General features: G+C 33.8%; 1 protein-coding gene across 1 annotated transcript in view; it reads left to right on the plus strand.

The window, feature by feature from the left end:
* Nucleotides 1-533: 533 nt before the first annotated feature.
* LOC121409935 (condensin-2 complex subunit G2-like) overlaps nt 534-24,959 on the plus strand; it is a 28,812-nt gene continuing 4,386 nt past the window's right edge. The window contains exons 1-22 of the mRNA XM_041601722.1: nt 534-663; nt 2,061-2,204; nt 6,250-6,370; nt 6,769-6,838; nt 7,195-7,282; nt 7,977-8,111; nt 8,450-8,544; nt 12,734-12,896; nt 13,151-13,243; nt 13,834-13,959; nt 14,734-14,913; nt 15,353-15,505; nt 15,918-16,140; nt 16,553-16,761; nt 17,482-17,559; nt 18,124-18,194; nt 18,825-19,023; nt 19,810-19,989; nt 20,389-20,508; nt 21,429-21,605; nt 23,741-23,840; nt 24,455-24,630. Of these exons, the coding sequence (XP_041457656.1) occupies nt 574-663; nt 2,061-2,204; nt 6,250-6,370; nt 6,769-6,838; nt 7,195-7,282; nt 7,977-8,111; nt 8,450-8,544; nt 12,734-12,896; nt 13,151-13,243; nt 13,834-13,959; nt 14,734-14,913; nt 15,353-15,505; nt 15,918-16,140; nt 16,553-16,761; nt 17,482-17,559; nt 18,124-18,194; nt 18,825-19,023; nt 19,810-19,989; nt 20,389-20,508; nt 21,429-21,605; nt 23,741-23,840; nt 24,455-24,630 (2,991 nt within the window). The 5' untranslated portion in view covers nt 534-573. The remainder of the gene's footprint in view (nt 664-2,060; nt 2,205-6,249; nt 6,371-6,768; nt 6,839-7,194; nt 7,283-7,976; nt 8,112-8,449; nt 8,545-12,733; nt 12,897-13,150; nt 13,244-13,833; nt 13,960-14,733; nt 14,914-15,352; nt 15,506-15,917; nt 16,141-16,552; nt 16,762-17,481; nt 17,560-18,123; nt 18,195-18,824; nt 19,024-19,809; nt 19,990-20,388; nt 20,509-21,428; nt 21,606-23,740; nt 23,841-24,454; nt 24,631-24,959) is intronic.

The following is a 24,959-nucleotide window of genomic DNA, read 5'->3' on the forward strand; positions in this document are numbered from 1 at the left end:
AAACACACATGCATGGGTATTTCAAACCATGTTATCTGACAGCAACATCACTACATAAACCACAACAAAGCATCAAAAGTAAAGTAGCGGGGGCTTGATTTGAACGGATTTTCATCTCTATTGACACAGAGAAAAGAATCGTGTCTTTATTGACCCTTCATGACTATTTCTGCCCGTTTTGCAGCTTTTCAATTCAGACCTCATCCAACACTTATGAATCGTGCTCTTTTTGTGATGGCATGATCATAACAAGCATGGTATAATTTTAAAGAATATGAAAGGATCTTTTGAATGATATCAAATATCCATTGTGTAAAACTGGGAGAAATTATTGGCCAAACTCAGGTTTCCAAACTTTTTTGAGGGGTTTAGTTAGTTTGTAGTTAGTCTTCAATGAAGGAAATGCAGACAGGATGCTGGATGCAACATTGCCATAGACTGGCAAAATATGTCTGTATCTGTGCACATTTCAAACAATTAATTTAGTCAATTCTTTGTCATATATTGGCTGAATGTGAAAACGAAAATGTTCCATTAATTCTTCAGGTTTCTCAAAAAAAAAAATCCAGGACCATGGTGACATGCAGTGCAGAGAAGGAGCTGTTTTTGGCAGCTTGCCAAGCAGAAGAATGTCAGTCCTTTTTGGAGTTCATGGAAAAACATGTGAGTGGCATTTTTTTTATCCCAAAGGTTAGGTTGTGTGAACTTGCTCTAATATAATGTGCTAAAACAATTAACAACTGTCCTTACTTTACATAAATTTGGTTAGATGCTTTGTATGGTCTGTAGCTCTCTTGTAAGCCACATAACTTTTCTGGGGGCCATCAATGTCAGATAAAATTATCCTGATGATTAAAGAATCTGAAAAGAATATGGTGTTTCATGTGACATGTTGATTTGACTGTAAATGGACTGGGCTATTTTGACGCCTTATGATCTCGGCCGTAGATTGCGCGATCATTACCAAAATTGTCACGTGCGTTATCCATGGCCTAATCAACAACACTATAAGATCAAGTTTTGTGAAAAATCTCATAGCTAATCAATTATGCCGATTTATGCATAAAATCAAACGTTTGCTCTCATTTACTAAATAATGCTACTAAAATGCTAACTTTTGTTTAACAAACAATAGGAATCTTATCAAATGTACTTTTTTTTAATTCAAACTTTTTTTACTTTTTGTTTTTTATTGTTCTTTTAATGGAAATTGTCTGAAATTAATTGATTTTAATCAGTAAAAGGAAAAATAATGATACATTAAGGAATTTTGACTAAAAACGCTATTTGCATTGGATTTGTACACAAATTGAGGTTCTTTTTAGCAATTTTGGGTCTGCATGCACTTACGAAATGTTGTGTAAGTTTGGAACGGCCTAACCAGGGCCAGGGGTCACAATTCGATCTCAAATGTTGCGTGAGACTTGAAGTAAAAAGTCAGCAAGCAACACGGTCAAAAAAATTTGCACAGCGGATTTGTTGATGGGGGCTAAATCAGCCCCCCATCTTGTTAGAGTTAACCTATTGTAGAATTACAGTACCGGTACATAAAAATTACATAAAATCAACATTATGTCATCAGTGTAATTTCGGTTTTGTTACAAATCCGTCTTTTTTTCACAAGTAAATATAGGCAATGTTGTGTTGCAATCCTGCAAAAATTATTACCACATAAGTTCTTCTACTTTCTATTGTCATATTTGAAGCTAAGTGTATACATATTTTGTTTATTAGAGCATTCTAAGAGATTGTATTTTTTAAAGCAGTAATGATGAGGGTAGGCCTTGGACAATTTATGAAAGTCAAAGTAGGACTTGAGGTAGAAATGATTGTGAGTTATTTTTAAGATATTTTAAAATGATATAACTTATGAATTAGACTTTTAGAAATTAGAATTTAATTCCATTTTTACAAGAAGACTGAAGTCTATTGCACATAAAACAAGATAAAAGTTGTGCTAAATCTTTCCCAAAGTGCAGATTTATTACTTTCAGGATTGCTGTAAATATTCCAAATACAGTCTAATCGGTAAAAATGCACATAATCTGTGTTATTTCTAGAAATCCAAATCTGATGACTTTAACATCAGTGATTTGCTGTTGAGTGTCTCTCGGAAGCAACAGGAGAAGCTTTGGGATGGACTCTTTGAGCTCTGTGCAAGGACGATGGCTAAACTCAATCCATCTGCTGACCCTGTTGAGCAGGTATTCATGTCAGATACTCAAAATGAATTAACGTCTAGTGATGAGTATCTAAATTCTAATCTGGGCAATGAGATATTTAAAGCCTTATTTGATCAGATTATTTTTTTCGCGTTTTAAGTATAGAGAACAAGTGTTGGTAGAACTTAGAATTGTAAGCAATACTTCATTGCATTTGGTATTGACAATTTGAGGTTTTTGTAATAAGTAATTTTAACATTTTTAAAGCATTGTATGGAATCTCCTGTAGTATGCTGTTTGAGTTTGGATCCCTGCATCCAAAGCTATATGAATAAACCATGAATTTTGACTATACCCCAAATGTGAGGTTTCATGTTTACCATACACTAGTCAAGCTTTCATTTTCATTTTATAAATTGGTACTAATATTATGAAATTGCCAACAAGTTTCCTCAGTGCATGTATTATAAATACAATCCTAAACACAATGATACATACAATGATGTATCCTAATGTCCAGTGTTGTGTTTAAGTGTTATATTAAAAAGAATCCTGAATCAGTTTAAATTACAGAATTTTTCCAAGGACCTTATGTTGCAATCCAGTAAAATCATTATTCTATATAAATGAGTGATTTATCATCATCTATACACAAAAAAAAGTAAGTCCCCCCTAAATCAAATTGCTGTAACTTTTGAACGGAATTGTTTGAGATATGATATTTCGTAGGTAGTTTTCTACACTCACTAGGCAACTCCTGGGGAAAAATTAGATTGATCGATGGAGTCATGCATGAGTAATTAAAGATGACCATTTTTGAAAGTCACAAGAGTCGTTTCTCAGATTGTGCAAATACAAGGTAGGGCAAAAGTTGTTTTTAGGTGAATTTTATGGTGTTATGCTGTTTTACTATCCATCATTTAGCCACTCCACACACAATTTTGATATCGTATGTTCATGGTTGAGTGAGCACAATGTATTGCAGGGGCCGCGGGGGGGGAGCTTCAGCCCCCCACTTTTTTTCCAAAAGCATGTACAAAAATGTAAAAATGACCATGCGATTATAATTTTTTTGCATGGTCTGCCCCCCCCCCCCCACTTTGAAAACCGTTCTGCGGCCCCTGTATTGTGACGTATCGAGGGGTTTATGGTAGTATCCTCTACAACTTGTTAGATCATCTTAAAATTTGAAAATCTTGGTGGCTCCCCTGATTATAGGCCCCTCCCCCATGTTAAAATTCTGGATTCACCACTGATTTATCCATAAATTAAACTGATCATGAGAAATTGTTCGGGAAAGAATACATTTATGCAGTATAAAGAGTATTCATTCCTAAGGTTTTGAATGTGCTCGCTCAACCATGAAAATGTTTAAAGTTTGTTAAGTGTGTGGTGATAGAAATGATGGATGATAAAAACAACAGCAATTAAAGTCACATTTTATTCCGAATTTGCCCCCAATATTCACTTTAAATATTACCCTTTAAAATGAGTCTGTGACATTGAAAATACCAATTTTCTCACTTTGATTCGTGCTCACTCATCCATAAATAAACAAATCAATTTCATTTTTTGCACAGAATTCTGCCCATAGGTTGATAAACATTACTGCCAAATGACATTGCTAAAAACAGCCTTGAAAAAAAGTTCCACCATATTGAATAAGGGGTTACTTATTCTTAAACATATGCACCCATAATGTACACAAGTCTATGAGAGAGTGAAGTCAAAATTTTAACAAATATGAAATAAGGGGTTTGTTTCATGGACGGTTTTTGTTACTTCTGCCAACAGTTATTTCATGAAACTTCGCACATGGCTTCAGAGTAACACTATCCAAAAGGCGCGCACACCAAAATAACAATTCGATACGGCTCAGAGTGGGGCCAAGGCCTTGAACTTTCTTCTCATTTGCATAATTTTCGAATATTGTGTGCTCACTGATGCATTAAACATCGGGATTTTCATAAAATTCAAATCAAATGAACTATGCAAGGATGTTTGTGACAGATATCCATAGTTACAAATTTCATTTTTTCCAATAACGTAAAAAAGAGCTAATCACATTCGACATGTTCATTCAAGCGTGGATGTTTATTTAAACGCCTTTGAATCATTAAAACATGTTAATTGGTCATGAACATAACGAAAAAGTTGAGAAAAAATCATTTTCAGTTACCAAAATAAAACAATACTTGCCTATGATATTTGAAAATCATATTTTTTGTTTTCAATAAATGTTCATTGAACCGTGAAACGATGAATATTGTTGAAGATACTCCTCCCAAAAATAACTGTCTCCATATTCTATCATTTTTGTCTCACCTGCGAAGCAGAGTGAGACTATAGGCGCCGCTTTTCCGACGGCGGCGGCGACGGCGGCGGCGGCGTCAACATCAAATCTTAACCTGAGGTTAAGTTTTTGAAATGACATCATAACTTAGAAAGTATATGGACCTAGTTCATGAAACTTGGCCATAAGGTTAATCAAGTATTACTGAACATCCTATTAGAGTTTCATGTCACATGACCAAGGTCAAAGGTCATTTAGGGTCAATGAACTTAGACCATGTTGGAGGAATCAACATCGAAATCTTAACCTGAGGTTAAGTTTTTGAATGTCATCATAACTTAGAAAATATATAGACCTAGTTCATGAAACTTGGACATAAGGTTAATCAAGTATCACTGAACATCCTGCTTGAGTTTCACGTCACATGACCAAGGTCAAAGGTCATTTAGGGTCAATGAACTTTGGCTGAATTGGGGATATCTGTTGAATTCCCATCATAACTTTGAAAGTTTATGGATCTGATTCATGAAACTTGGACATAATAGTAATCAAGCATCACTGAATATTTTGTGCAAATTTCAGGTCTCATGATTAAGGTCAAAGGTCATTTAGGGTCAATGAACTTTGGCCGAATCGGGGGTATCTGTTGAATTACCATCATAACTTTGAAAGTTTATTAGTCTAGTTCATTAAACTTGGACATATGAGTAATCAAATATCACTGAACATCCTGTGCACGTTTCAGGTCACATGACCAAGGTCAAAGGTCAATGAACTTTGGCCGAATTGGGTGTATCTGTTGAATTACCATCATAACTTTAAAAGTTTATGGATCTGATTCATGAAACTTGTACATAAGAGTAATCAAGTATCACTGAACATCCTGTGCGAGTTTCAGGTCACATGATCAAGGTCAAAGGTCATGTAAGGTCAATGAACTTTGGCTATGTTGGGGTTTTTTGTTGAATAACCATCATATCTCTGTAAGTTTATTGGTCTCGTTCATAAAAAGTGGACATAAGAGTAACCATGTATCACTGAACATCTTGTGTGAGTTAGAGTAGTATTCAAAGTCAGCACTGCTGCTATATTGAACCGCGTGATGCAGGTGAGACGGCCAGAGGCATTCCACTTGTTATTGATAGAAATGTGTCAAAAATCCAATTATAGCAAATTTGAACTTGTGTTTATTCAACCGTGAAATTTAGCCAAAAAAGTTGTATCGTCTTTTAGAAAGTACCCTTTACAAGCCTTCTGACTATTTTTCATGATGAGAAGGTGGAATTCCAATAAAATGGAATCAAAGTCATGATATTTGGCTTGTGACTTTTGAAAAGTGACATTTTTGCCTTCTGACGGTGCTCATTGAAGCATGACGTAAAATACGTCCATAACAATTACTCAGAGGGTAGCTTATAAAATTACCTACACGCTTATGCAAAAATATATTAAAAACTCACATTGGTTCGGAAATTATTGATGTTTGTTTAAGGGGGGACTTACTTTTTTTGTTGTGTATAGATAGTTGTGAGATCATTAAATATTTTTTTTATATTTGATGTTTGTAAACTCTGGATTTGATACCACCTACCAATGAGTGTTGCAACTCCACTGTAATTCTGTACAAATTACCCAGATAAAAGACTTTTTAGAGCAGTGTTAGTGCTTGGTTGTTTTATTTTTGTTGTTATTGCAAATTAATGCAACCAATCCTAACTTTTGTATTTTTGAACAATAACCCCAAATTGGCATATAATCATTTGATGTGTGTGTGTTCTTCACACATCTTTTTAGTCAACACTGGATGATGTCCTTAAGTGTCTACAAGGAATCGTGACAGTAGGAACATGTTGCCTGAGTACAGAGAAACCTGTTATTGTGGACAAGATGCTTGAAACTATGACAGTTCTACATGGTGAGTTTACGCTAGATGAATATCTAAGTATTTATGTTTTAAAAAAAAACACTGTAACCAAGTTCACAATCAGAATATTTTTGGTTTTTTGGTAACTGTAATTGGTTAATGTTAGTATTAATTCTTATTACATTCACATTTTCCCATAAATATTTCATAAGTCTACAATTGATAAAAAAGAAATAGTTATTCTCTGTATAAGATATTGTATTCCCCAAGCCCAAAGCTCATATAGTTGTGTTATCTGGGCTCTTCTTAATCTGTTTTTCTCAGTTTCTCCATATTGAGGAGTTTTTTTTATCTATCTTGTCCCCTGCCCCCATCTTATTTATTCTAGAATCGATAACCTTCAAATATTATGATTTGAATCCTGCATTCTCTTCTTTCTTCTCAATCAGGTGTACTTCTCGACCTTCCAGATTCAGCAAGCAAGCTGCAGCATAACATTGCAAAATTATGTCACTCATGGTATGTTTATTAGTTAGAAACATGAGTAAGCAGTCCCTTACCAACAAAAAAATTATCTTACATGTAGTGCAAGCTAATGATTTACCTTGTATCTTTGTACAATTGACACTTAGATTAATGATAAGAGATGATACAATCAGTTGAATACTGTCACATATGTTATTGAGTATTAGAACTGGAGACATTCATTGATATAGAATTTTTTTTGTATGACTTATGAATATTATTTAGTAATGAGCACTAGTCTTTCAAAATAAGAATATTCTGTGAGGATATATTAATTGAAATTAAAGTATTTTCCCCACAAACATGGTTTACATGTCAAATTAATTTGTTCTACCGGTAATTGATTATAGGTGGAATGATGATTTACCTGGGCGAGAACTTCTTGTTCCAAACACCATTATGTATCTACTGGTGAAAACACTTCAGCCCAGTGGCATGGTAAGCTAGACACCCTATCCCTCCCTCTACCCCTCAACATTTCAGTGACATTCCAGTATTTTCAAGAAGTTCTACACTTCTCTGAGAAGTCAAAGTATAGAGCTTTTACATTCAGAAAATGATACCCATTTTAAAATTTCCTTTCATTTTAATAACATATAATTCTTAAATACAGATGTTGGTGTGTTATGAAACTTGTATTACATATTTTAAAACTTTTTGAACTTTTATTTGGATGGGAGTGAAAGTACTGATCCAGAGTACAAAAGTGAAACACCCAAATTCAGTTGGTCCTGAATTGTTTCTGATAGGCAAATTGTCTTCCAAATCATGCTATGGTTGTCAAAAATAAAAGTCCCCACTTTTTTTTTTGCTGATACTTGTCTGAACAAAAATGTCTTGTTTAGAATCCACTTTATGCTGTAATAGCACTTTGTTACTACTTTATGCAATACTAAAAAAGAGAAATACTTTGTATTATTTGTTTGCATTTTATGTTTACATTTTTTTCAATTTTCTCTTTTTACATGATCCTTGAAAATTAGCAAAGTTTTAGCACTGTCACGTCATCATTCATAATTTTTATGAATTAAGCAAATATTGGAATATATTACACAAGAAAAAGAGTGAAATGAGTTATTCATACATATTTTGGTGGGTGAAGTTATTCTAAGCAATGTGCTTGTATGTACAGGTATCGGATGTGAGACTTCTATATTCCATGAGAAAATCCTTCTCTCAGCTCAACCTAGCTGATGAGAGTAGTACTTCACTCAAAGAACTACTGGAGCAGTGCTTCATTAATTCTATCTTCCTGAAGAATGATGATGTAAGTTTGAAACATATTACTTTTATTGTTCATACCTTCATAGATATTATTCAGTAAATTGTCAAAGGCCATCCCATGCATTTGTTATCGTACTTGAGGCTTCTTACCTCCCTCTATTGCATGATGAGTAATTGTACTGCTAAATATAGTCCAAAAATATATTACCTATTATGTCTCCTTGATCAAGAATAAATTTTGATCTATAGTCATTTAAAGACTTAGCTATACCTCTGCTCTGCTCTCATAGGTTACCTCATAGACTAAAATATATGTTTTTAATGCATGGTTATAATTCCTTATGAAAAATATAATATATGTTGTGTGTCTCTTTTATTTAGGGGCGTAAGTTCTTGAGCTTTCTCTTGTGTTTAGACTGTGATCTCACAGAGCGTCTTCATTCAGCCATTAAGAATCAGCTACCATCATGTCCAAAGTAAGCTCTTCATTTTTCCTTTTGTTACCAGTAATATATTGCTTCATCACCAAAATTGATGTTTGACAAAAGCATTAATGTTTACACCGAGAAAGCTTCTTTTACTTGTAAATTTAATTGTTTTTGGTGTTAGTAAGCAAAGACCAAAAAAAAAAGGCTTGCCTGAATTCGGCAATTCTCAAATTCAATCACTAAAACAAAACCAAGTTTGACAAAGACCGATTGCTCAGGGCTGAAAATGCTTTATCGAATTCATTTTTTTCCAGCAATTATCACTATCACTTTAAACATCTAAATAAAAGAAAATAAATCACTTGCATTGTATCTATAAAAACGCAAAGTGTATAATGTGTTCAACTATTTCTTAATTTGCTCGCTTGACAGGGCAAGTTCCCCCCTAAAAGCCTAGTTGCATGCCGTATTATGTTTGAGAATGGGACAGTCCATTAATAGTATGTTGATTGATCATTATGCTGCCTTAGCAACTACATCATCTACATTTTAAGGTGTAATTCTTATCAAAACAGAGAAAAAGGTGTTTCCTAAAGTCATGTCAAAATATGGTCATGAAAGTGTTGATCAGTATGAAAAAACATTGTGGGCCACCCATGCCATCTGTCTGCTTGGTGCTTTCAGGTGAACCTCTGTTGTTTGGAAGGTTGCCTTTTTAGGTAGTTAATGTCTTCTATTTCATCTAAAAAGATCACATACTGTTGATAGACACTGGGAAGGGATAGAGTAAACCTCTCATTCTGCCAGAAGCAAATTTTCCTAATTTCAACAAAGGTAATTCATCTGTTAACCCTATATAGCCCCCCCCCCCCCTTGACATTTTTCGCGATAATTTCTAAATGCAAAAAAATAATACGCTGAAATTTCATGACTTTTTTCTTTCACATCTCCCGCACATTTTGAGACCCTGTTTGCGAAAATCTGGAACACACTTGCGGAGATAAAGCACATATTCGTGACCATTGTCACCGAAAATGGCAATTTCCATCGACTTTTGTGTGTACAATGTATGGGTTTTACAAGAAGTGTTGTCAGATGAATGTTTTTTTTTCTGTTTTTCCTCACATAACTTTCTTTTGGGCTATCACCAACTATTCTAGATTTAAAAAACAATAAAAAATAGAGATTTCAAAACAAAGAAATACATAATGAATTAAAAACAAAGAAATACATAAGAATTTGGAAACACGGAAGGAAACAAGAATATTATCAAGAAAAATTAGCATATGCGCATAATTAATTACTATTATAATCTAATAATTATACAATTTCAATACAGTTGAGTGAGCTGTCTTTTAGATTACATGACTGGCTACTAACATGCTTGATTCCATTGCATTTTCTCAAAAAATGGGGGGAAAACTACAAAAAAATGAAAATTCCTTCAAAAACTTTGAATATTTGCATAATTAATTAGATAAATAAAAAATTTTTTTTTTTTTTTTTCAATCTTTTTTCCCTCCACAGGGATTTTATTGGCAATGAAAAATCAATATATACAGAGTACAATGAATAATACAATCACTGATATAAACAATGAACTGACAAAATAATTTTACATGTGTAAGTCAAACAATAAAGAGATTTTTCAATCGAAACCATCTTTTGTCAAATCTGTGTTGGTTGAAATTAAGTTGGGCAATGTATTTTTCATTTTGGTAATAATTGATTATTGAGGATTTGATGATACTGAAAAGAGGAATTGTTTTGTTTATTTTACAATCATACACAGTCTTTCTTACTATAATAAAAATACAATTGAGTGCACAATTGTTTTTTCCAATAAATCCGAATATTTTATTTTCATCTGAAAAGTATAGAGTCTCATTGGTTTTGGTCCTAATCCAGTCCTCTAACTCTTTCCAAATGTGATTAACATGCCTGCACTCCGAGTATAGATGCAAAACCGTTTCAATTTCTTTTCGACAGAAAGTGCATTTGTTTACTGAAACTAATTTCAATTTGAAAAGCAAATCATTTGTAAATAATATACGTTGCACAACCTTATATTGAAACCAACGCAATGTTACATCAATGGTACACTGAAAACCCAATGAGCAATAAGATTCCCACCTTTTATCGTTCAGATCAAATATGCACTTCCATTTAAGAAAGCTTTTGTTTTCTGTTTTTCGTCGTTTCAATAAAATGGAATAAATATGCGAGCATCCTTTTTTAAGTTTAGTAATAAATGCTAGCACATCTGGAATTAATGGTTGGGGGATTCTATTGAATGTAGATCTTTTGTAGGTTTCCTTGATAGCAACACATAGTGAATGATAAAAAAGGAAATTTGATTTGACATCATAAAGATCCTGAAAATCTTTGAAAGATAAAAAATGCCCTCCTTCATCCAAAATATCATTAATGAAACGAATACCCCTTTCATTCCATTTCTTCATATATATTGGAAAATTGCCTATTCTGATTTTATTATTCCATAGAGGATGTGAAGATACATTGACATGACTATTATAATAGATAGTTAAAAAATTACTATAAGCAAAAAACATTTCACTCCAGAAAGTGTTATAGGTCTGTTTTGATAATTCTCGAAAGTAGTGACTACCCATATACGTCATATACAAAAGAACATCTTGTTGTCTTGGCAAGGATGACATAAGAAAGCATAGAATGAAATTATCAATTGATCCATTTAAAATTCTCCTTATCCAAGAAATCTTTAATGATTGGCAGTGTGAATATATGTCTATCATTTTAACCCCGCCGCTTATGTATGTTTGGGACATTTGAATCCTACAAACTTTGTCCGGTTTTTCCTCCCATATGAATTGGTAAAATAATGAATTTAAATCTTTTAAAACTTCGTCACTTGGATTCGGAAGAGACATAATGAGGTAATTAAGCTTAGAAACCAACAAGGATTTGACCACAGTTACTCTTCCTAAAACAGTTAGATATCTTTTTAACCATGAAGTCATTTGACTCTTTATTTCTATAATTTTTTCGTTGTAATTATACTGTACCATCTTCTGCAAATCCGTACAAAAATCAACACCTAGATATCTAAAGAATTCATCAAATACCCATGTTAAATTACGATCAATAAGTATCTTATCTCTTGTGTTTTTGTTTAGCCCTATCCAAATTGCTCGTGTCTTATGAATATTTATTTTTAATCCAGATATCGCAGCGTATTCATCTAAAATATTTAATGCGATATTCAATTCCGAAGCAGTACCGTTTAACGTGAGTAAAGTATCATCCGCATACTGAATCAATTTCAAATTTTGTCCAGATATCCTTATTCCATTAATACACCTTGTATTTCTAAATAAAATTCCAAGAATCTCTGCACACAAGAGGAAAATATAGGGAGATAATGGGTCCCCCTGGCGACAACCTCTTTCGATTCTAAATCTCTGAGTGAGGTGACCATTTACCACAATACAAGACTGAATATTTTCATAGAAGACATTAAACCAATGTATAATCGATGGGCCAAAATTAAAGTATTTTAAAACTTTTATAATGAAGCTGTGAGAAATGGAATCGAAAGCCTTTTCGAAATCGATTAAAAGCAATAAACCTGGGATATCGTTCACATCTGTATATAAAAGCAAATCATAAAGCAGTCGAATATTTTCACCAATAAACCGGCCTTCCATGAAACCTTTTTGGTTCTCATGTATTAAAAGAGGAAGCACCTTTTTGAGTCTATTTGCGATACATGCCGAAGCTATTTTGTATGTAACATTCAATAAAGATATTGGTCTCCAATTTCGAAGATAAAGTCTTTCTTTTTTATTTTTGGGAATAAGAGATATCACACCAAGTTTCTGACTTTGTGACATGCTTCCTGACTTAAAGGCAAAATTGAAGTATCTAAGCAAGAAAAAATTTATATCTATCCAGAAATGTTTAAAAAACTCGACTGTATACCCATCTAGTCCGGGATAAATAAAAAATGATAATAAATATCACAAATTTGACAACGCATTCTTGTAAAATACATAATGAGACACCGACACACCAAATTTGGTCGCAATCGGTCGATAAACGGCCCCCCCCCCCGGCTATGCAATTTCAAAATAGCCCGGGCTATATAGGGTTAAACGTAACGATACCCAAGTACCACTGATTAGCACGAATCATTCAGTCATATTATTTTTTTCATAAAGAAGATAAAAATGTATGTTTTCTGTGCTACTTTTAGGAATACGATCAATTACTATGGAGAGGTGTACTTTAAGGCTTGGCGGAAATCTACGCCCCCTCTGACAGCAAAACTAGAGACCAGCTGTATTCAAGACCTGATGCACTCTGCTGTACACGCAAGACGCGTAGGGACTCGAAACCTGTCACTTACACTCAGACAGGTACACTTTGATCCAAGTCTATGCACTTACATCAATTAATAATCATTTCAAGTTTGGTACCATTTTAAAATATGCATGTTCAATATAAGAGCTTGATATCACCCAATGCTCAGGATTAGCCGAGTTTGTGGCTTAATGTAAAGCTAGATTACAAGAACCCATCAAATTAGGATGGTAACCTTCAGTGCATGACACAATCATAGCAAATGGATAGAATAATCAAATGATTTCTTTACTGTTGATGTTTTATTCAGCTTTTAAGCTACTTCACCAAGCAGAAGAGACAACAAGGAGTGGACAGCATGCTACTAACTCTGTATGAACCAATTCTATGGAGAGCTTTCAAGGTAGGTAAACACCAGCTGTAAAAAGCTCACCCATTTTTATGCAAATATTCTGAAGTTAACACCAATCAGAATGATGTGAAATTGCAGAATAATGTAATATGTTGTGTCTTTGCCTCAAATGAGTTTTTTGTGCTTTATAAAGCTATTTGTAACACACGGTTTCACAAATACGTAGTGACTGGTTTTGGTATCAAATCCGATACCATAAATTTGTTTTTCCATTAGATTAAGTTGAAGTCTGATCTTTCTAGAACGCAATTTGTGATGACAAGCATCTATAATGAAATTCTATTTTATAAAAAAAATTGTCAAAACATGGAATTCACAGAATGGGAATTAACTTCCACCACGTTATAACTGGAAAAATTAGGATATGTCATTTAGCACAAGAACAAGCAAGTCACCATTGTTGCATAAACTTGTGCGTAACTTTGAAACACCCCAGGTCCTGGAGGACACATAGTAAAGAAATAGGACAACTTTTCCTCATGGAGAAGTTGTCCTATAACCCCTACAGGGTCATTTAATTACGCGGTGAAGAAGGAATCTTTACATTGTATGAAATTATTAGTATTGATATGTCATTTTAGGTTGCTAATTCATCTGTGAGAGCTAATGCAGCTGCCCTTCTCATTGATGCCTTCCCTCTCCAAGATCCTGAAGCTAATAAAGAAGAGACTGATGCACTTCTTCAGAAACAGATTGACATCTTACAAGTAAGATACCTTATGCTGCAGTCACATTTCCCCTACGGCGGCCATACGGCTAGTTGAAAAACAGACAGTTTATTCATTTTTTTTTTCAAACCACCCATATGTAACTGGTAAAAAAATGTTATAACGGCTGTTTTTGACTCACCGTACGGCCTATGTTGGGGAAATATTACTGCGCCATTACTCTACTGTATCATAATTATTGACAATGCAAACCTAATCAAAGTTCCATCAACCACTCTGTATGTCCAACCCCTTTTATTCTCCATTCTTATTTCACTTCATGGATTGCTTACACCATGATGATTAAAGAGCATTACAAACTTTCATATGACGAAGAAGAAAAAGAGAATTCGTTTCAAGAGGTACCACATGTCAATGGCTTAATCTTTAGATTTCTGATACAAGTGTTGAGACCTGCTTATTTAGCAAAAAAAATGTTATGCACAGAAGACAAGATTAGCCATTTTGCCCTATGGCGCAACAGCATCATGCCAAACATGCATGTCACTGATGTTGTGTCATAATTCTAAAGTTGCCCATTAACAGGTCTGCTGTCAAAAGTAGAGCAAAGTCGCTGCTGATGATGTGAGAGGTACATGTAAATTATATTTTTGCCTTGTGTATAATCAAGATTATCTGAAAGCAGTAGACAAGACAAAATTATGTTTGCCGTATAACATACCTTACTAAGAGCACCAGCACAGCCGGTATAATCTATAATATTTGCAACATCTGTTAGTATATTCATATGTCTTTATTCCTTTGATTATTAAGGGTTTCCTAACTGACCAATGTCCAGTGCTAAGAGTGACTGGTGTCCAGGGAGTCTGCAGGATCTTAGGAATGTACTGGGAACTGATTCCGGCCCATGTCTTGACTGCATTCCTAACTAAACTTATCCAAGACATGGCCTTTGATACAAGCTCCAGTGATGTCAGGGTGTCTGTATTCAAGGTATGATAATCAGAAATGATAAGCAGAAGATTAAATACAGTCCCAAGAACTTATAATTTCTGACATTAATATGATCTTAATTTAAATTACAAAAGAAATTGTGGGTGTATTACATTTGCATATCACCACTATGAAGCATGTAAAGTGAAATGCTCAAATACCATAATTTGTTTTATTTTAAATTTGAATCAACTTAATGTTGTGATTGAATTTAGCTTTAGATAGTTATGGCTAATTTGTGTAATTCACAATTTTATTTAGTGGTATTAATCTTTATTTATTGACTAAGTCTAAAGCTCTCATGAGCACATATTCAATGCAAATTGATTGATGGTTGAGCTTTCTTATTAATGTTAAGGTATTCCCTAAAGTACTGAATACATTATTATAATTTTTTATGTTTTTTTTTCTTCATAATTTTCATTTCAATTATTTTCAGGGTTTGATGTTTGTGATTGACAATCCTTTGAGCCATCCTCTGCTAAAGAACTTGCTCCCATCTCTGAAAAACTTCATTCATGACACCTCCGAGAAGGTTATCGTGGCTTTTGTTGATCTCTTGATAAAGGTCAAAGGTCTCAAGACAATCAAGGTGAGTCATTCTTTGGTGCAATCTAAGAATTAACAAACAAACTTTATTTAACAAATTTTTTTGCAGACCTGCGGGTTGTTAGTCTTAATTTAATCCCTCTGCCCATTTCAAACTTGATCCAAGTATACGTATAGGACTGATGATCTGATTAGTTTTGGGGGTCACAAGGTAATAGGCCACAGAGGCCATTATTTGAAAATGTCAGAAGCAAAGTGTGCAATATAATCTTGATCTGGCACTTCCGAAAGCATCATTTCTGACTGCGTGCAGTTGAGGAACCATTTAGCATATATAGTGGACGTACCAACAACTTCATATCTCAAATATGTAATTTGTCCAGGAAAAAGTTATTTGGTCCCAGAAGTTGATCTAAGGCAAGTTACCTGTATTTGTATACTTTTGATTCTTCTAGGTGTGGAGTATCGTCCCAGTGGAAGACTTACTGGCTAGACTAGAGGTGGATTCACCTCCTGTATCTCGTAGGATTGTCAACCTCCTCTTCAAGTCATTCCAACCAACAGACCGTGATGCCAGCGTTCAGATTGAAAGAGTAATGGCTCTTATCTGTATGAATCCTGGTGCAGCAAGGGTCTTCTACCAGTATGCCCATAAGCACATGTCTGTTGACACTGCAGGTTTGTACTTGTGTCACATTGTTGAAATTCATTGATCAGTAGTGGCAGAGTTGGCAATTTGGATATTAATTCAATTGTCTGCTTGAATGAAAATGACTACATAATAATATATTCATGCAACATCATGAATTTTTTAATGCAAGTGACATTTTTTGGTGCAAATTTTGTTCAGAAATGGGGGAAAATGTGTAAAATGTAAACATCGAATCTTGTGCCTGGGTGTCAAACATAGAGCCACAAGATAAAATCAATTTCATAATTCAATTGAATAATTTACAGTTTAGAAATTATTAGATAATACAACATATTCATTACCTATATACTCTGATAAACTTTCGTGCCTCAGTTACTTAACAGAGCTCATAATTCTGGGTTTACTTTTCCATATTTTCTTTTCGTTTGCATTTTGTAGCCGATTTCATGTTACTCCTGTCCCGCTGTTTGCGAGGCTGCATCAACCAAGAAGAACATCATAACTCCATGATGTCAGCAGGGGGAGACAACTCAACAGAGGAGGAGGAAGAGAGGGAGGGACTCTCACTCAAAGATACAGATGTTATTGATGGGATGTTGGAGATTATTGTTATTCTTTGGACTGGCATTGCCCAACAACTAGCGAAAGTAAGACCTAGATAATCTTACAATCAATTGCCATTTGCAGCCGATTGATTAATTTCATTTATCACATATCATTTTATACTTTCTGTTGCACTGAACCAAAAAGTGATCTGTGGTTGATTTAATTGCAAGTCATTTTTATGCCCTAGAATTAAACATAAGTCTTGTAATTGATTGCAAATTTGCATTGATTATTGAATCTGCTTCTTGCAGCAGTAACTAACAATTAGTTTTCATTGTTTGAATTGGAATTTATATTTCATAATCAATTGCAATAGCATTAAGTTAAATGTATGAGTATTAATTGAGTGCATTTAATTCAGAGGTTTATTTTTATTTATTTTCATATGCTGTAAAATCAAGTATACCATCTTGAATGAAAGCTCATAGAGTTAGGTGTACTTGCAGTCTTGGTTTGTCTTGTTTGCTAATGTTTAATTTATAAAAAAAAAAAAAAAAAATTAAAAAGGAAGAGAGAAAATACCACTCATGGGGTTACTTTAGCCCAACTACTCAAATTCAATATATTTCATTATTTTAGTGCCCTTCATAGATTTGTAAGAACCCTGAAAATATTCCAGGGCTCCTATTGCATTTTGGATCACATTTCTAAGCCTCGGTTCAATTTTCCATTTCTTATTCAGTGGTCTTTATAAAAGAAACTCTTCTATCAGGTAGATACAAGCAATGTATGAATTATTTTCTACTGTCTTTCCTTTATAGCCTGTAAATCAGTCAGTCATGCAGAAGCTTGTTCACCGATTTGGCAAAGATCTACCAAGATTTTTGGCCACTTTCAAGGTAGGCCTTTATTGATATTTTCCAGAAATCAAATAAAATGTTTATGAGGAGCATCGAACCAAACTTACAGTTCTTTAAAAGAAAACACGAGAGAGACACATACATGAAATATTAAGATTTTAAGGTTGTAAACAAGTTGCTATCGCTTGGGGATTTTTAGTTTACCAGATAGATATTGTAAGAAGTGATCATATGTTCCATCACCATTACCATCAATTATTTTTGCTTCGACTGTGTTTGATGGAGAGAGAAATTGGTTTTCTCATTTTCCGGGAATCCAGATGTGTATATTGGCGATAAAAGTAACCCAGTTAACAAAAAGTAAACACAGGTCTGTAAGGTAAATATATGTAAATAAGGGGTAGAATGGGATGCCTTCTAGACATAATTTCATCAATATTTTAGTCATGAACTTATTTACATCTTAATACTTTCTACGATAGCCTCAGATTTTTTTTTTTAAATGATGTGAAAACCTCAGAATATAAGTTAGCTGGTGTATGTCAAATTTACTGGATTATGCCATGTACAAGGTTTTTACTACTCTTTATTTTTGTTTCATAGGATGGAAGATCTCTCTCCGCGGTCCTTATACTTGTCTCCTTTCTTCCTGCATCATCGATTCCAGCATTTAGGTATGTGATTAACCTGTAAGCTAGTACCAAAGCCCATAACAGTGACCATAGCGGTGTGAAATTCATGTATAGCAATAGGTTTGTGTGTTGTTTTTCATTTATTCTAAGTAGCCATTGAAAAATTGTCTCATGGGAAATATACTGCTGGTGAAATAGCCAAAATAAACTGCAAACAAGTTATCATGAGAACTAACTGTCAACATAAGTGAAGGGAAACCAGTATACAACAACCGCCCAAGGGAGTCAAGAAAGGGGGTCTTTATTAGCAGGTGGTTTTATGAACAGGTTCTTGTATTAATACATGGTAATTATAAGGAAGTGACATATTTTGCTAAAGTTCACTTTTCCCTTTAGCAAAGATAGATACCAATTAAATGAGAAAGGTCAATATCAAGAGGGAAGCCCAGTTACGTTTCACAGTGATTTCCCTGAATGAAATTTGATGGAGTAGGGAAAATGCAATGTCATATAAAAGGGTAATAGATTGTGTACAACTTTTCTGTACAAAAGACTTTTAAAGTAGGTAATAAGCATGGTTCACTATTGGTAGAATATTTGAACAACAAAACCCCTAGAATGTCAGTTTTAAGATAATCACATTTTATATGTTTTTGATTGCCTATACTACAGTCATAGTTGTTTGTCTAAGTTGAAGAGCATGGATCCGACTGCTTCCCCTGAAGCATACAGTCCCCTCATTCAATGCCTGATATCCTGGGGGAAGGGCAATGATGTCATCAGGCTTCTCTCTGATTGGCTGGAACTAGCCATCAATCAAACTGATAATGAAAAAGAATCTGAAGAAGAGGAGGAGGAGTCTGGAGACCAGGTAACTATGAAGATGATGTCATGTTGTATAAGTGTTGATAACATTATAATAAGATGAATGATAGTAGATAATAAATGAATTAAATTTACCAGCATGAAGAACATAGAATTTTTGATAAAAGTTATTGAATATAACTTACAAAAGACCTGCAAGTACTAAAAATGTATAAGCACAACTCACCTAGGGCAGAAACAATATATGTTGTTGTGGCTTCAAAACATTTCATTCTGTACATTGGCAATGACAGTTAATTTTTTTTAATATTATATTTGAATATTGAATATTAAAAGTGTATGATTTTTTTTAATATGTGAAACCATACATGTGGAATTAAATTAAGAATTATTTCTGTTTATTTTCCTTCTCTTTTATCATAATTCTGCCTTGTTTCAGCTTTTTGCAAACAAAGCAAATGTCTATTTTGTGTGAATTAGAATATGGGTGGATTGTTTTCATGTCAGCTGACCTACATTTAGGCTTTATGTTGTTACATCAATATTGTGATTATGATATAGTAGGGGAATTCGATGAAATAACCTTTTTTTACATCGGACACCCCTATTCTTACCCCACTTTACAAACTGATCAATTTAATAGCATTTTAAATTTTCATAAAAACTAAAAAACAGACAAATCATTTAAGGGAGGATTTCAAGAAAGATAGGGATAGGACATACAGTATATTATCTATGGAATTGCTTATTGATATTTAGCATTGATTGAAATTTTATATGCTTACATGAGATAAATCTGTGAGTAAAACAAAGTTCATGTCCTTCATTTCAGATGTCCAGTAAGCTGAAGAAAAAGAGAGTAACTTTTAATGAACCTGTTGTTAAACCTCAACCAAGATTGGCGATGGCTTACCTAGACTGGTTGCTTACTAACTACTCATGCCGTACTCTACTGCTGGATACATCAGCAAAACCACTCAGAGAAATGGCTGCCATTCTCAAAGGGGTCCTGGTAAGTATTCAAGAGATTGTACTGATGTCATAAAAATGATGGTTTCAGTTATCAAATTTTATCAAATTCTTTTGATAATATATATGAACAATAAGGGATATACTGCTCATCAGATGCCCTCCTGTTCATATTACAAAAAGCAGCTGAAATGATCGGGCTGGCTGTTTTTAAGAAGTTTGATCTATGCGTTTTGGTTGTATATGTGACTCACTGGAGCATTGAGTCAAACATCATTTTTGAAGATCACTCTTCAATGTAGCAGACACCTGAGTGTGTTTCACAAAGTATGACTGAAATTTCCAGTTGCATGTGGTACTTAATGCACAACTGCTTCAGTCAGAAGATGCTGAGGGAATGCAAAATTACAGCATTTACCATTCTTGTGCTTTGATTTGACAGCCATTGATTGAGAAACGTCTGATGAATCCAGGACCGCTCAGTGACATGATGTCCGATGATATGCTTACTAGCATTGTACATGGATACTGCAGGGTCATCATTCATCTACAATCTCTCCAGGTCGGTGTCTTATGAAGCTGTTCTTGTGCTATTTTCCCCAGTTTTAACATAGTGGAAGTGAATTTCCTACACCACAAATCATATTTTGACAAACATTAAACTTTTCAATGAGGTGACTGTTATCAACTAGAATTTTAAAGTACTAAGATCATTCATTTTGTCTCCGATTATACCACAGATTAATTATTCCATTTGATTTGATATTCAATCTATGAGATAGCTTGAACCCAGATCACTAAGGGCACTCCAGTGGTCTAGTGGTTATGACACTGGTCAAGTAATCCAGAGGTCATGGGTTTGAATCCTGCTCGGTCTGCCTGTGATTTTTTCACAGCAGCTGAGCTCTTACTACACACAGCGTGTGTTACCCTAGTGGTATTGTTGGAGACAAAAGTAATATCTTATTGCTTGTCTTTATCACCCAACAAATTAATTATTCCATGTGATTTATGAAGATCATATTTCAATTTAGAATGATGGGAATAAAAATTGAGAATCTGATTTTTGCACCCAAGAATAAGTCACCAGTCATTCGTAACTTACAAAGTTTGAAATTACTTTGTAAATTTTAATATCTGTCAAAGAAAATATTGAAATACACTTTTTGTGCCAATTGACGCTGAGCACTTGTTTCATTTAAATTGTCATTTGTTTCATTGTAGTACATCAAGTTGAAAGAAATGTGAAAGATCTTGTGCTTCAAGTTGGGAAAGAAGATTTAAAAGGCATCTAGAATTTGTATGCTATGACAAATGATTTTATTTTAGTTATGACAAATGATTCTATTTAACGTGAATTTGTGTTGTTTATTTTTCATGATAATTTGTTTATTCTTCATGACATAAAACTATTGAATTATGTAGCAATTAATTTGAATCAGTCAAATTAGGTTAAAAACTGTTGTGTTCTTTCTTTTTCAGAGCTCTGAGCCCAGTAGTCCCTCAGCCAGTGAATTGAGTCATGTTAGTTCTGAGTTTGATGAGCTACTAGCTTGGTGTGACAGGGAGCTGCTCTCTGTCTTACCCCAGAGCTCAGGGGAGGAATCCAGTGCGAAGGCTGATGATGGGATCAGAAAACTAGCCAAAGATTGCCTCATGGTAAGGGAAGACTGAATCAAATGGACAATTTTGGAAATGAAACATTCTGTTGTATTGTCAAAATTTTCTTAGGACATTACAAAATAAATCTTGTTTTAAACTAAACTAAGGCAAGGCTCCACATTAACTTTTTTTGGTGGCCCATTCGGGCCACCAAAACCTTCAAATAATTTTTTTTGGTGGCCCATTAGTAAAGTTTGGTGGCCCGAAAAATATAAAGAAAAACATTAATTAAAAATGAATAAAACAAACTGAAATATTTTGCAGTCACTACCACGTACCACTATTCTTTATCTTGTATGTAAATCGTGCTTGCTGTTATTTTACTTTGCTTATTTTGTGGTTATATTTAAATTGTTCCATCATTGTAAATATGAAAAATGATTGAAAGAGAATAAAAGAATTGTATTGTTCCCAGGTTGTGTGGACTTTTAATCTCCGTATAGACACACACTCATAATGGTAAAGTAAATAAATAGTGCATGTAGCAAACTCAGATAGATTACAAAACAATGATTTTTCCTTTCCTCCTTTTTGATCGTAAAACCTAGATTATGCAGGCCCCAAATCCAGTTTATTTTCTCTTTTCCAGCATATTATAGCAGGAGAAAATCACAGAAAAATATGCTGCAGAATTAGAACAATGTGTAAAAGGGGGAAATAAACAAAAATAATTTTTAGAATAGTATACAATGTATTGAAAAAAGAAAACAAAAATTTTAAAAATGAATAGATCTAAGTGAAATAAAACAAAAGAAAAAATGATGAAAGTAAAACAAAGAACAGGAACAAAAATGAGAAAAAAACAAAAGAAAATGTAAGAAAAATGAATAGGACAAAATTATAAAAACATGGGGAATTTTTTTATTATTGATATTATTCAGTAGAAACATGTTCTTTAATCAGGCATATTCAATGGGAAGGGGTATAAATGGTTTAATCACTGTAAAAAAAAGGGGGAAAATAAGAAAACGGCAAAAGTTATCTGGAAAAAAAATGAGAAAATTCCTTCCTTATATTTGACAAAATGATGGAAAAAATTCACATTTCATATCAATGTAATGCCTTTCCAAAGTATTTACTTCCTTAAGAGTGGTTTAAGAAGTCATTTATAAACAAGAAAGAAAGAAGCTGTCTATTTTTGGCTAGAAGAGACACAGCTTCGAAATAAACCAAATATCAACATACATACAAATGCACATGTGGGACTGTGATGTACTCACCTCTGTGTTTTATGTGTATTAATGCATTTGGAAATCGGTCTTTTTGAGTCAAAAGAGAGGTCATAATTCCTCCTTTTAATGCTTTTAAATAATCAGGTTTCAGTAATATGGACTGTAGAAGGGCATTTCATTGGTGTAAAATGTGACTTTGACATAGATTTTCAAAGTTATGGGGAAGATTTCTTGGCAGTAACTTTTGTATCGCAGCTCCCTGAGTCTGAATAGTCTGCTATCGCACAGCTAGCTGCAGTGGTTTCATGCATGCAAAGCTCAGCCGGCGTGGCCGGCTGAACAATAGTTACTGTATGCCAGCGGTAGGCCTACATACTGTCATGACTATGCAATCTTTGTGTGTGTGTATTTGTGTGTAGATTAACAAAAAAGGCGCATGACGGAATGGATTGCAATTTGAACTGTAGAAATTTGATAAATGCATGCAAAATCGGGAGAAAAATTGCGCTACTATGACAATTATTGGTTGCCCGATTCGGGCCACCAAAACGTAACATTTTTTCAATAATGGTTGCCCGAGATGAATTTTTGGTGGCCCCAGGCCACCGCTAATGTCGAGCCTTGACTAAGGTAATTCGTTTTATCCAAAATATTGTCAGTTTCCCATGGATAAGAAATGACTTGGTGATGAATATTCAAAGTTTGCTGATTCCAAAACCTTTTCTGACTTGTGTCAAGCAGCATTTACAGCATTAAGTCTTTCAGAGAGCTTAATATTTTGTATTCTGGGCACACAATTACCCGAAATCAACAGTCCTACTTTGTGTCAAATTAAGAAATGGTAATTTACTTAGAGTCATTCGTTTAATAGTCTATTAAGATTTGACTTGAATTGCTTTTGATTTATATACACTAACAATATGTATTCCACATTACCAAGCTTATGTTTTCTTTTTATAGGTTGTATTGAAGTTTGCTTGTGATGTGGTAACTCTTGGATTGGGATCAGATGTTTTCTACTCTCATCTAGCTGATTTCTGTCATCTTGTTCTCAAAACAGGTAAATGCTCACTCTGACAGAGGGAAACAAAACTCAGCAACGTTTTTTTTGTACAGAATTAATTGGAAATTAAGCATTGAAAACACAGCAGAAGAAAGAGAGAAAATTGCTTATCAATCGAATTCTTGAAAAAAAGAGAGGTTCAGTCTGACCTAAAGTTGGTTTAATAAAAGAAAAATAAGAGACATATGCATGAATATTTTGCAAAAATCCATCATGATGGATTTTTTTTTATATTAGAGTTAGGCTTTTTGTGATGTCACAAATTAGCAGCTCCGCTGATGTCATGTGCTATAAATTCAATAAAAATGCATTTTTTTTTCAGAAAATCAATTTTGATTTTACCTGTACTTTCGATAAATTATTACACACAATATTTAATTCGCAACTGTGAGAAGTAATATTTTTATTTATCATGAACCGATTTATAATACATGCCATGTGAAGTAAACTACTCGCAGGTGATATCAAATGTGATCTGTGTAGTTTTGCAATGATAACTATCCAATTAAATATAGCAGGTGGTGTAAATTAGGCATCATCTGTTTCTGTATTTAGTATGTAACATTCTACCAGTAACGGCCTGATATCATTATCAAATATCCATTTCACAGAAGATAATATGGACTTTGTGTCGCTTGTGGCCAAGATCATGTGTCACCTTGGACGAGGAGGTTTGGCCATGGATGACAAACAACAAGACCTGGTAGCTGATCTCTTTACCAAGTTCATCAAAGCTATAGGGATAACAGCCAGTCAGAAAGAAAAGGATACCTCTCAAATGCAACAGGTTTGTAGACAGCCATTAATGTTTCAGGAGAAGCTTTAACAATTTTTCTTTATCATTAATGCCTGCAATCACACTGTTAATACAATAAGATATATAAGTGTACTAAATAAAACTAAATAAATTTATGCAAATTTTAGCACATGTTGTATGGTTCCAGAGTAAAAGCAGTTTAACTTAAATTGGGAGCATAATGAAAAACATGAAATATTTATAAAAACAAATTGGTGATTTTGAATTTAAATCTTTTAATTAGGTTACATCCATTTCCTAAACTATGATAGGGTGAGGAAACAACTTTTGCTACTTTGAGGAATAAACGCAAGTGAGTT

The sequence above is a fragment of the Lytechinus variegatus genome, chromosome 3 (assembly GCF_018143015.1).
Source record: "Lytechinus variegatus isolate NC3 chromosome 3, Lvar_3.0, whole genome shotgun sequence".
Classification (NCBI taxonomy): Eukaryota; Metazoa; Echinodermata; class Echinoidea; order Temnopleuroida; family Toxopneustidae; genus Lytechinus; species Lytechinus variegatus.